The 12,406-nt window shown below is 40.4% G+C and overlaps 1 protein-coding gene across 2 annotated transcripts in view; it reads left to right on the top strand.

Annotated features, from left to right (window-relative positions):
- LOC111865536 (protein dead ringer) overlaps positions 1-12,406 on the top strand; it is a 540,220-nt gene that overhangs the window by 187,054 nt on the left and 340,760 nt on the right. Inside the window, exon 1 of one of the 2 annotated variants that reach the window (XM_023853649.2) lies at positions 1,367-1,428. The exons of the other annotated variant lie outside the window; for it this stretch is intronic. Within the exon in view, the coding sequence (XP_023709417.1) occupies positions 1,420-1,428 (9 nt within the window). The 5' untranslated portion in view covers positions 1,367-1,419. Of the gene's footprint in view, positions 1-1,366; positions 1,429-12,406 lie in introns of those variants that run through there. 2 annotated transcript variants of the gene reach the window in all.

The following is a 12,406-nucleotide window of genomic DNA, read 5'->3' as shown; positions in this document are numbered from 1 at the left end:
GAGTGAAATTTCAGATTCCGTAATATGATCCGAAATTCTTGACTGATGGGCAACTATCAGCTCTCCAAGAAATAATCCACTGAATCTTCTTGTTTCTGAAACTTTGCGTGATGTTGCTCCCAATCATTTCCACTTTCCCCTGTCGTCAGTCGGTTCTGCAAAACAAGGCAATGATCACATTCCACCCCTCCCTCTAGCGGGAAATGTTTTTATCGCAGACCAAACAGTCGGGACTGGATGTGTCCTGCCCCTCGGAGACGAGGGGACAGGCGTACTGTTTGCTGAAGTCATGGTTATATTATACTAGGACCCAGGAGGTCGCTTATAGATTTATTTTTCTTTCTTACTAATTTGAGATGACAAATCGTTTCATGCTGGGAGAGATGTGTTCGGAGGCCAGTGCAGCGGAGATATGGAGCTTGCCCTAACATTTCTACCGGAAACATGGCCTCCGTACTACCTGAGCTTCGGAGTTATCCATTTTCCATCTTCATTTCGGAATAGATGAAGTTGAATTAGAAGGCGCCGAAGGATTAGGACAGCAATCCACTATCCGCCTTGGTCTTCATGTGGTGATGGATCCGTATTTCCAGTCCCTCTTAAACTTCGGCGTTAGATGGTTCCCCCAGTCGCTCTATTCCCTGAGAATGAGCCCCAAACCGACCATAGAATATGAGGCTGGTTACGCCCTAGAGCCAATTTGGACGCGGATAAAATTGTTCACCCCTGATGGCATGCGAACCGCTATTCGCGTGCTCCTAACTGGAGCGTAGTTACTATACTGTCTTAAGTGCCTGGTACTGTATGATATATTCATGTATAATGTATTACTTTATGACCTTTTAGGGCTAAACAATTTTCTTTCGATAATGAGTTCGTTCACACTGTCATGTATGTTACTGCCACATATTTTGTGGCATTTAAAAAGGTCCCAGGATTGCTTTTTTCAAAGTTACACCCTCCTGAGGTGTGAAGTCGTGTACTTTGGTAGATATCTGCCACGTTTTTCAGGGTATTTCCTGTCTCTATCTTCAGGTTACTCTGAAAGTGCAAGCAGTACTTTTCCCCCCTACAGCTCTCGTACTTACATATTGTCACGTGTGTTAGTGACTTGTAGATGGGGTTTGGGCCGGTAAATCAATTTATTGGATACTCACAAGTCGTAAGTACAGGTAATTATAACACTCTGAAGATTATTCTAATTATAACACACGAAATTAATTCAACATCTGCTTGCTAGTCGTTGTTTGGTAAATTCCAACTATTGAAGCCCCTGTCCTCAGTCCTCTGGAACTCCTCGTTCTACCTGTGCAGTCGAGTCGCGAGTCTTATGTTACGCGTCTGGGGCTTACGACGACATTTTTATTACTGTCGACAGTTGCGGGTTTGTTGATATGGGGCGCACTCTCTGACGAGCTGATGTATTTAGTAAGTAAAATTATTTCTTTAGTAGCAAAGTCGATACGTAAGGCCGCCACTGGATATGAGGATAGAGTCAGTCAGTTCCAGCTTTTGCCACCGTGATATTATCTTTTCAGTTCCTTCTCATTTTTCGAAGTTTCCGTTTTCCAAGTGGTTTCCCACCGGAATTTTTCCATGTAATTCTTATTGTTGACATCCTATCTGCATATCCACCTTATTGTGATGTTTCTTTAAAAGTTTACGGCAATGGTGTATTAATATAATGACTGATATTTTGAGCATTATTCATCATTCAGTTCCTTTCTTAAAACAACTTTACTCCGCCTCTGAAAAGTTGTCTTGAAAACCGGGGCGGAGAATAATGTGCATAAAATCAATAAATACACTCTCGATTTCACTACCACAACAAAATCAAATTACCTGATTAAGAAATGAATGCGGTCACAACCTAATAATGTAAACCGATGCTTAGAGTAAATCATTTTCTTGCGTGTTTTGTTTCAAGCATTTGTTAATTTATATTCTTCCTTTCCCCCCAAAGTAAGAAATCGTGTTTTTATACAAAACAACTGACAAAATTATTTTACTAAAATAACAAATAAACTGAATTCCTTTTAAAAAGCCCTTGCATTAGGAACGACTAGCATGTTACGTGTTCTGTTGTAACCCTACTTGAAATTCACGGTCCATTATAGCGTATGAGCAAGCATTTCGTGCACTTGCTCTGCGTATATAACATTCTGACTGGTACACGTGCTTGTAAACATTTTCGCTAATTATTTTCTTATTTATTGTACTAAGTACTGCATACCATGTACCCATCTGCAACCGGCCTACAGATACACTCCGGCGACCTGAGTCTGACTTCTTTCCTTACCGTCTGGCCTTTACCTCCTGAGTCAACACACGTGTATCAATAGAAAGAAGACAGGAGAGGGAGGAAGAGTTGTAGTACTAATAGAAAAACGTGTTTGGCTTGCTGGCTATACTCTGTAGCGTTCAGCAATGTTTGCATTTGTCCTGTTTGATGGGCTTTTGATTTGAGGTTAGGAAGAAGGTGGAAGGGACGGACATTCCTGTCCTACTTGTTTAGCCGGATGGGATGTATTGGGCAGGAAGGGGGGATATTATGGTATGGGAGTGCACGATGTTTACAGCTTATCTTCTGTTCAAGTTCACTAAAAACGCGATTCATTATTGAAACTTGTTTTGGCTTTGAATGCCGAGCGTGGGCGGAAATTACTTACATGCTGGGTAGCTTCTACGTCAAGAGACGTTCATTCATAGATAGAGCTGATTCTCATTTTGTTGTTCTCTCCAGTCTGAAGACACATGAGAACACAGTGCACTATGGGATAGGTCAGAGGTGGTCAAACCGCGTCTTCAGTTTTTGAGCCATGACATGGAGACGAGATAAAATAAAGAAGAGTTGTTGACAGTAATTCAGTTGTATTGTTGACTTTATTCTTTAGATTGTTATTTCTGTGTTTTTGTATTCATCCTTCTGTTAGCTTTCTCATCTCAGCGTAGGCAGGCTTTAACAGCTTGATTAGGCGGATCCAATCCACTTCCATTGTTCAAGTATTGGAGCTTTCATCGCCGTTAGAGGGATTGTCACTAATGCACTGCATTAGTGTTTTAAAGTGTACTTCGATATGACGATATGGAGTCCACCCTCTTAAGCTCAGCTCTAAAAAATTTGTAAATTTTAACCTTCAAATCATATAAATGTACTCTCTTCTGCTTTTATTTATATCTCAAGTTATTGTTTGTTTGTTTTATTGTTGTCTGGAACTGATGCTGAATTTGTTACTCACTTAAATTCAGGACGTAAATAAATGAAATATTGAATTAAATAATTAAAGGTAAATTTACTATTGGACTATAATTAACTAAACACCACGCCATGAGAACTTATGAGGAAGTGGAGTTATAGCCACATCATTCGGACAGCTTCACGCTCCTGCCGCATCACTCCCGGTACCCATTGCATAGTAGTGCTGGTGGGCCCTAGAGCCAGTCTAGATATCATGGACTTGCCTCTGACGGGAGTCAAACATCAACTCCTCGGTAGTACATTTCCTAGTCTAGTAACTGTACCGACTGAGTTATATTGACTCCCGAAACAAATGAAATAAGGTATTATCGAAGTTAGAAAATGTAGCGTCTGTGTCAGGGGCGAGTAACTTCTGACCCTGAAGCATCTTTAAACAAACTTACTCACTCACTCACTCACTCACTCACTCACTATGTCTGTGCACCTACTCACCACTGCATGTTCATGGGAACACGGAAATTTTTCGCATTGAAAATATGACTTAATATGTTAGTGAAGGTCGGTCTTAATGGGCCCATACACGTACGAGTCTGGCTCGCGAGTCCAACTCGGCTCGGGTTCCAATGAGCCAAACTCGTCCGTGTTTGGGTCGCAAAGTTGGGAGTCAGCTCATGCGTTTGTGGTGAAATTAATCTGAGCCCGGCTCCCGAGTCAAGCTCGTCGAGCCGGACTCGCGAGCCAGACTCGTAAGTGTATGGGCCCCTTTACACTGTGGTCCTTTTTCCCGCTCAAATAGACACCGTGCCCATTGCATGGGATGGACCCCAGCATCTGCTTGATATGGTAGCATAGAAGGATTATCCAGTGTCCACCGGTAATGGAATCCCAAAACATACAAACCCCTACCCGTCTTTCACTGACTGTCCCCCCAGCCTCTTTTGAGAAACTGGACAAAATATTCCTCGCCTTCTGTGGTATATGAAGATTCATTAACGTGTTCGCAAGAGCCCTCTACTGGGCGATAAATTAAGTCAGACGAATTCCGAATTAACATATCTTTCAATTTATCCTGTTTCGCCTCGGTCTCCAAAACAGTCTCCTCACTCTAGGTTTCTTGACAGAAGTTTCATATGCAGTTCTCTTTTCCCCACGAGTGCTGCATCTCCGGCCCATTAATGCGTATCACAAATGGAAAACTCATAAACGGCCCTATTTCTCTGTCCTGCAAACTCTCAGTGGTGCTTTGTGAGATATGGTAACTGGGTGTGCCAGTAGAATATTAATATTAATATTGATTCTGCCTGTAAATGGCTCTGCCGCCAGCATTGTCCATAGCCAGTTGTCATTTACATGAGAATATTTAATTATAAGAGTTCCTGGAAAATTGTATTTTGTATTTTGAATGTTAGCATTGGATTATGAGCACACATTGTTAGCATCAGCAAACAATATAAACTTCGTTATATATATTACCCTACATTACTGGGAGACATTTGTGTGTTTTCTGTCTCTCTAACCCTCATTTCCGGTGTCTTCTTTTCTCGTCTCTGATCTATACAGGACGAAACGTGAACAACCGCCAGTACCACTAGTCCGAATCGAGCTCGAGGTCCTAGCCTGAAGGACAGTTGGGGTAGCCTTTCGGAGTGGTCTTTCCCAGATATCAGGAAGGGATATTGTCACAATCGCGGTTACCTGAAGAGAATAATAGAATGTGGGTGGATTGAATCGTGGAGCAGGAGTAAAACAAAACTAATATTGTCTCCTGATGTCCCGCTGGGGTAGTCCCATCTTGGACTGTTATGTTTGCTCTGCATTATTTATGGTCCGCCTTGAGTCAGCAAGGTCAGAAAGCAGTCAGAGTCCACCGCGGGAGGTTGCATCTCCAAGTTTTGTCATTTCAGTCGGCTATAACATGCACCTTGATATCACAAATACATTATCTCACCCACCAGCCTGACATACTAGCCGTTACGAAAACATTAATCATAAGTGTCCGACAACTTATACGTGCAGATCTGCAAACAACTGACTAGTCCCATGACACAGGATCAGTCTTGATGTTAGGCGGTTACGCTACCAGTCAAGATATTTTCTGCTTTAATGGATTATTTTTATTGATAATGGGGTGGGACAAAGTCCCTTGTACTGCGGCCAATTCTGGCCTATTGTACCAGCCCCAGATGATAGGTGAGGGTGATTGTGGAGATGATTGTCTAGATAATGTGGGACCCTCAACGTCTCACGAACCTATGGGCCTTCACGGCCTGTTACAGGGATAGCTTTACTTTTACTTATTCTCTGAAGAAACAGTCCTCATTCTCTCAAACAGGATTATTTGATTGTTTTTTCTAAAGGAGTCGTGTTTTCTGAAATTGTGCGTAATGTTATTTTAGGCTTCAAGACACTAGCCGTAGATCAGACTCACTCGATATGTGAGTGTCCCAGATACTGTTATGTTTACAGTATTATGCAAGTAATTTGATTTATCTCCGAAGGAAGCAGAATTATTTACAAAAGTTCAAGGTTCATTAATTAACGATCTTCATGTAAGATTTCACAGTCATTTCCATCATTCGTTTTGATATTTGCCTCAAATCTTGCTTTAACACAGTCTTCCGAACAGTGACTGATTTAGGCCTCTATGTCACTGTTCGAGGAATACGCGTATTGATGATGCTCACGATATGTACTTTACACTTCATGTAATTAGTGTCAATGAATAAAGGCGGTAAGATGGAAATATGAATGACATATGAATAAAGAAGAAACATCTGAACACAACAATTTTTATCCTAAAAAAAGGAGTATTGCAGAGGTGTAAGTGGGAGGATAATATTAGAGCAGATCTTTGACAAATATACGTGAAATTGTGCGTTATAATCGTGAAGATAGAGTAGAATGAGTGGCTGACTGTTATGACAACTGCGATGGAATTTCTGATTCATGATTGTGGCTTTTCACGATGATTCATTTGTGATGTAAACGATAGTATGGAAAGACAGGCAGGTGTAAAAGTGGGGTGTGTTGTAGAAGTTTCGGAAGACACTCTGGCTCCATTTTCAGGGTCGAATTTGCTATGGCCGAGTAGGATCAACGCAAGAAGTGCCTTAAATTAGCAATTACACATTTCTGAGTCCATCAGTGTGGAACATTGCGTGCTGGAGGAACCACTCGACAAATGGAGACGACTTGCGCTGAACATTTGACAAAATTTAATAGAACAAACCGTATTTTTGATTTATATGTTTGTCTCCATTCCTTTTACTACCAATATTGTCTTAATTCGTTGAATAAAACGAGGAAGAAACCGAAGCAAAATTAACTAATGGTTCCTTTAAATTTACGTATTACTAATTCTAAAGAGATAATTGTTGAGAATGAGGACAGTACTGCCTTGAAAATAAAAGGCGGGAAAATGCTACCAACAATGTTTAGTTACTCCTCCCCACCACACACACATACACATAAATATTATTAATTTCGTATATGTAGCTTCTGAGAACACCCACCCCCTCCCTCATCGTGCACTGTTTCTTGACCTTTCTCACGTGACGACGCAAAACTATAGTTCAGTTTTCATGGCGCATCATATCGTGCATGCATTGTTGTATGTATGTATGTATGTATGTATATATGTACTCTATGAACTATGTTCATAATAGCCATCATATTGCTGTATGCTTTTCATTTATGTACTCATGGGTGAACCTATCCCTGAGCTTAATTCAGAACCATGCCTCGGATTCTATAGATTTGTGCCTAGTTCGAATCTCGGCCGACATATTGATGTTCCCGCTGGTAATTATCTTGGATATTTTGAGTCTCATACCGGGATAGTACCTGAAATTAGAACAGCACCTTTACCTTCCACACCCATTCCAATTTATCATTAATTAAACGTCTTACTCTTCCACCGTATATAATCTAGGATACTGATGGCATCGTTAACTAAGCTATAACGGAAAGGAAACGACATGATATAAATATAGTGAAGTATGGAGGTTCAGCTCCACAGTATCTACGAGTATCTATGGTCCTACAGCCCCTTGATAGACCTTGGCCGCTTTCTCGGTTTCTCACTGGATGGAGAATCAGCTCGTCGTAAGGCCATCACCTACACACAGAGCAACACAAATAGAATAAAAGCACACAGACATCCATGCCTCGAGTGGGAATTTGAACCCACGATCCCAGTGTTCGAGCGAGGTAAGACAGTTGATACCTTAGACCAGCGGCCACTGTGATCGGCATAGTTCCACAGCACTACTGAAAATATCGTCAGAAATATGTAGAATAAAGGCTCACAGACATTAATGCCTCTAGTGGGATTCGAACCCACGATCCCAGTGTTCGAGCGGGCGAAGACTCTTTATACCTTAGACCGAGCGGCTACTGTCGTCGACTTCATCGCCCCCCCCCAAACACCCACACACACGGTGCTCATTCCTTAGGACCATGGTTTACTTAAAGCAAGTCTTGACGTGGTAGCGGGAAACAGAATAATTTTCTTTCATGGAAATCGAACCCCAATAATCTATCCTGTGGTCCAGTCATGTAGGATCTGCTGATACCTCATGTTAGGGCCTGTGGATTAGAGTTATAGGAAAATGTGCCATATTCTTAATATTTTAAGAATGATTAATAAACTACGACAGTGACGAAAAATAATGAATTAAGATTAAGAACGGCTATTCTTGAGAAGAACGTGCCGGGATAGCGCAGTCTGTATAGCGACTGGTTACGGGCTGGACGATCTAGGAGTCGGGAGTTCCGAGTCCTGGTAGGATCAAGATTTTTTCTTTCTCCATGTCTTCCAGTCCTATTCTGGGACTCACTCAGCCATTTATCCAATGTGTACCGCTGGCTCTTTCCCCGGAGGTAAAGCTGATCATTCACCTCCAACTAGTGTCGAGGTCAAGAAAATACGCCTTCATGGCTTAGTAATTATTTAGTTAAGCACAGGGACAACTTTACCTTTATTCTTAAGTAGACTGTTGTGTAGAAAACATGAAAGCAGAAGCTTAGAAAGGACAACAGCTTTATAACGAAACATAGGCTGATATGATGAAAAACAGGCCTGAATAACATCTCGGCAAAACTGTCTGTTTGTGAATTGTCATTACACGTATCGGGACGCTTCTCAGTTCGAAATGTCTCTGAGTTCAGTCTGAAAAACTAAGTTGGAATTAAGTATTAATAAGTTCCTGCATGAAGAGACTATTAAGTCAGGATGAGAAGTACGTGCATTATTTCCGTGACAGCTCTCCGTCCCATAAAGTGTCTAACAGCCATGTTCTCATTACAGATTAATTGATAATAAACAAGTCATAATATTGCCTTCGATTCATTTGCATTTGTTTAATAAGACTATAGCTAAGACCAATAGAAGTGACGTCGTTTAGTATAGGTACAAAGTGCATTTCGTGTGATTAAAGCTATTCATGTTTGGGCAAACATCAACATTCAGCCCATTGTTTACTTCCCTTCTTCATTTGTCAATCACATGATGACACTGAGATCATGCATTTAGTTAATGTTAAACATCATTGCATACTTATCTGAATAATAATGCTTGCAAAATAGTCCAAGGTCCAAAAATTTGAATCACAAAGAGACCACAATTTCGTACAGAGATTTTCCTTTTGTGTATCCAGTATCAATATTCACGTGCTGTGTTAGTGTATGTAACCAACACCAGGGAACAGAGCCTTACTTAATAAGCTAAAAAGCTTCTTAAAAATTTTCCGCCTTTTATGAAATTCGTTTTAAGATTATTACCGTCCTCACAAGAGACAACCAGTACATATTATCCTGGTCCACATGAATACACTCCACAACAAATAAAACAAACTCCGTGGTTTTAGTCCGCAAGCGAACTATACCGACCGAGCGACCGCCGCTTGTAGGCGAAATGAATGCCAAATTTAGCGGATAGAGAGTGTCGCGTGGTCAGCGCAACGAATCCCCACGGCCGTTAATTTCGGTTTTCTATACCGGGGCCGCTATTTCCTTTAAATAGCTCCTCAATTATTATTATTATTCTGACGAGGCTGAGTGTCCCCCGTTCCAGATCCACTGCTTCTCAGAAAATCTGGTAGCGACGGGAATCGAAAACGGGACCTCAGGATCTGTAGACAGGAACTGTGACCACTAGATCACAGAGGCGGTCTGAATACAGTCCACTCGTCGCAAAATCTCCCGTTTCGTGAAAATAAATATTACCTTCTAATATGCCACAAAGAATTAAAAATTGATTGTTTCCTTCAAAGTTTTGGTCTCATATTTTGTAACATATATCATCTATATCATGCGCAATATACTCCGCCATTTTCATCCCCATTGAATATTTCAAAATGGTTGATACATGGTCAGAATCCATTTTCAAACCAATTTTGATTGTTCATAGGAATTAATTGTTACCTTTATCGTATTTTACATAAGGACGTTTTGTCACATATATGGAGGGTATTTGATAACAGACTGCTGAAAAAAGAATTCTGAAAAGAAGAAGCAGAATATGATAGGAGTGTGCCTGTTCTCGTAAAGTATTCTATCAAGATATTAGAAGAGGGAGCAGCAGCTGGCGGTTATGAACACAGTGATCACATTTCAGGGCCCATGAATTGCTGTGAAGTTTTGACTAGTCGAACATTTCTCCTGCGTTAATACTGGTTTCTTGCTCGTCTTATCCTTGGCCCTGAAGATGGAAAGGATATGTTGCTCCGAAAGGTCGGTTGACTTTCAACTGATTACGTGGCATTGTATTCGAGAAAGTAGAACTAAATCCTTCTTATACTGTATAAGTAAAATCTGTAAGAAATAAAAACACTTTAATGCTCAGAGGACTTTGGGAGATCCTGAGAATAAAAACAGCGCCCCGGTGTTTTATCATCATAATGGAAATATGAATACGTAGTTAACGTAAAAGCAATCCAACAGTGTTTATAGTCGTCGACACTAGATAGAGGCGATTGATCAGCTTTACGCTCCGGCCAATTTGCCTGTAGTTAAGTAACCATGCGTGTTTTTGAAAGTGTGTTGGGCTGGGTGGCCCAAAAGGTCGCTCTAGGCTTGCCACAGAAAGAAAAACCATGTTTCCATCGAAATTAATTCCGGCCAATCACACTGTAGCTATGCCTCATTCCAAATGTATTTGGAATGACTATAAACAATGAAAATGAAAAAAAAACTAGTTCACAATGAGCTGTGGTTCGTCGCAAAGAAGTTGCGAAATCCTGAGACACATGCCACACCTAACCACCTGCAGATAATTTAATATTACATTTAAACTGTGCTGTTATCAGTGTAGGAAACGAGACAGCTCAGTCGATATTGTGATGGGCTATGAGCCGGAAGGTTGGATTCTAATCTTCGTTGGAAGCAAAATATTTCTTTCTACTCCAGAACATCCAGATCGACTGTGGGGCCCACCCAGCCTCATTGGGTGTCGGGGACTCTGTCGCCGAAGATAAAACGGCATGGGCGTGAAGCTGATTACTAACCTCCTACTACCGAGATCAAGAGTGATGGAGTTGTGTCTCCATTCCCCCATAGGTATTCATGGCGTGGTGCTAAACTAATTATGCACAGGGATAAATTTACCATGAAATTTGTCATCCTATGGGAATTTTTTTTTTGCTTTTATCTGGCTGCTTACATGAACTTTCCCATTTGATTACCAATAGAAGATCAGATTTTTATGGCTCTTACGCATAGACTTCACGACGTCGTGAATAAAGTGTAGTCTCTTAACTGACAAAAAGGTCTTGGCAGATAAACTCAATTCGTATTCCTCGAATATTATGAATAGAAAATTCCATGGCAAGTAGCAATATTTTAATTTTTTATCTTCTTTTCCAGTATTGTCTGCAGGTTATATGACCAAGGAAATATATATATATATACACACACACACGCACGTACAGCATTTAGTGAAATGTGATTTTATTTTTCCACCTGGTTGCACAGTTATCCGGTATAGAAAACCGAAATTAACGGCCGTGGGAGTTCGTTGCGCTGACCACGCGACACCCTCTCTCCACTAAATTTGGCACTAACTTCTTTGACAAGCCGCGGTCGCTCGATAGGTATAGTTCGCTTGTGGACTAAAACCACGGAGTTAGTTTTTTTTTTGTTTAGTTGCACAGTTGTACCAGTTATTTGTTTGAATAGACCGAGGTTTGTTAATTACGCCTATATAGAACACGAAGATACTTAAATTTATTTATGGTCAGTGTTTATGGAAGAAATAATATTAAAACGAAATTCCGACGATTTGTGAGTTTCCTAATAAAACTGAAATTAAATTTGATAATTAGTTGAAACAGGTTATTATCATCTTGTCCAAAATAAAAAAAAATCTTCATCAAGAATTTGGCCGTATGCGGCAGGTAAACTACTCCATTCTCTGTCTCCCTTTTCCTTTTTATTTTCTGTTACCCGTGTTCGTGATCGCCTAAAGGGAACATGTTTGCGTGTGGCCACTTACAAGGAAAACTAGCCAAATTTCTCGACACGATACGTTTGCTACTGGGCTTCTAGAAGACCAGTTGGTGTCTCATTACTGCTTGATGATAAGTTACCACAGTCTACTGGATCTTCTGCATATTAACCTGTACAGTACAGGCTGCTTCTTGTTACATTTTACTTTTACAAGTGACATTGAACTCGGTGCTAGAAATTCATCTTTCTTCGAGACACGCAAGTGGTGCTAGCTGGCATTATCATTATAATTATTATTAGTTATCCTGCTTGGACAGACAGGCAGACAGCCACAGACATGAGGAATCCTGTGTACTAAGACATCAATGTATGTACAGCTGTTTGATGCTCCATCACTGAATGTATTCAAAATGGACAATACTAAAGACATGTTGCTGACTTTAAAAATGTCTTACAACCTTGCTTCATGTTTGTCGTCTTTCATTTAATAAGCCTCCTCTTCAGAATGTGTATCTATACGCCATAGGCGAATTTCGTAAGCTTCTGGTTGTAAGTAAGTCGGCTGTAGACTGTTTTATGTTGAAGCTTTACTAGACAATTTCATCTTTATATTAAGAATACATTGGACTCCAATGATCAGAGAATTCTATGTTGATCATAATTCATCCATATAATAATAATAATAATAATAATAATAATAATAATAATAATAATAATAATAATTGCACTGAAGTAAGAGTCTGTAAAATTATGAAGAGCCAC

The sequence above is a fragment of the Cryptotermes secundus genome, unplaced genomic scaffold, assembly GCF_002891405.2.
Source record: "Cryptotermes secundus unplaced genomic scaffold, Csec_1.0 scaffold722, whole genome shotgun sequence".
Classification (NCBI taxonomy): domain Eukaryota; kingdom Metazoa; phylum Arthropoda; class Insecta; order Blattodea; family Kalotermitidae; genus Cryptotermes; species Cryptotermes secundus.
The sequence above is the reverse complement of the archived record's forward strand: the minus strand, read 5'-3'. Positions and strand labels throughout refer to the sequence as shown.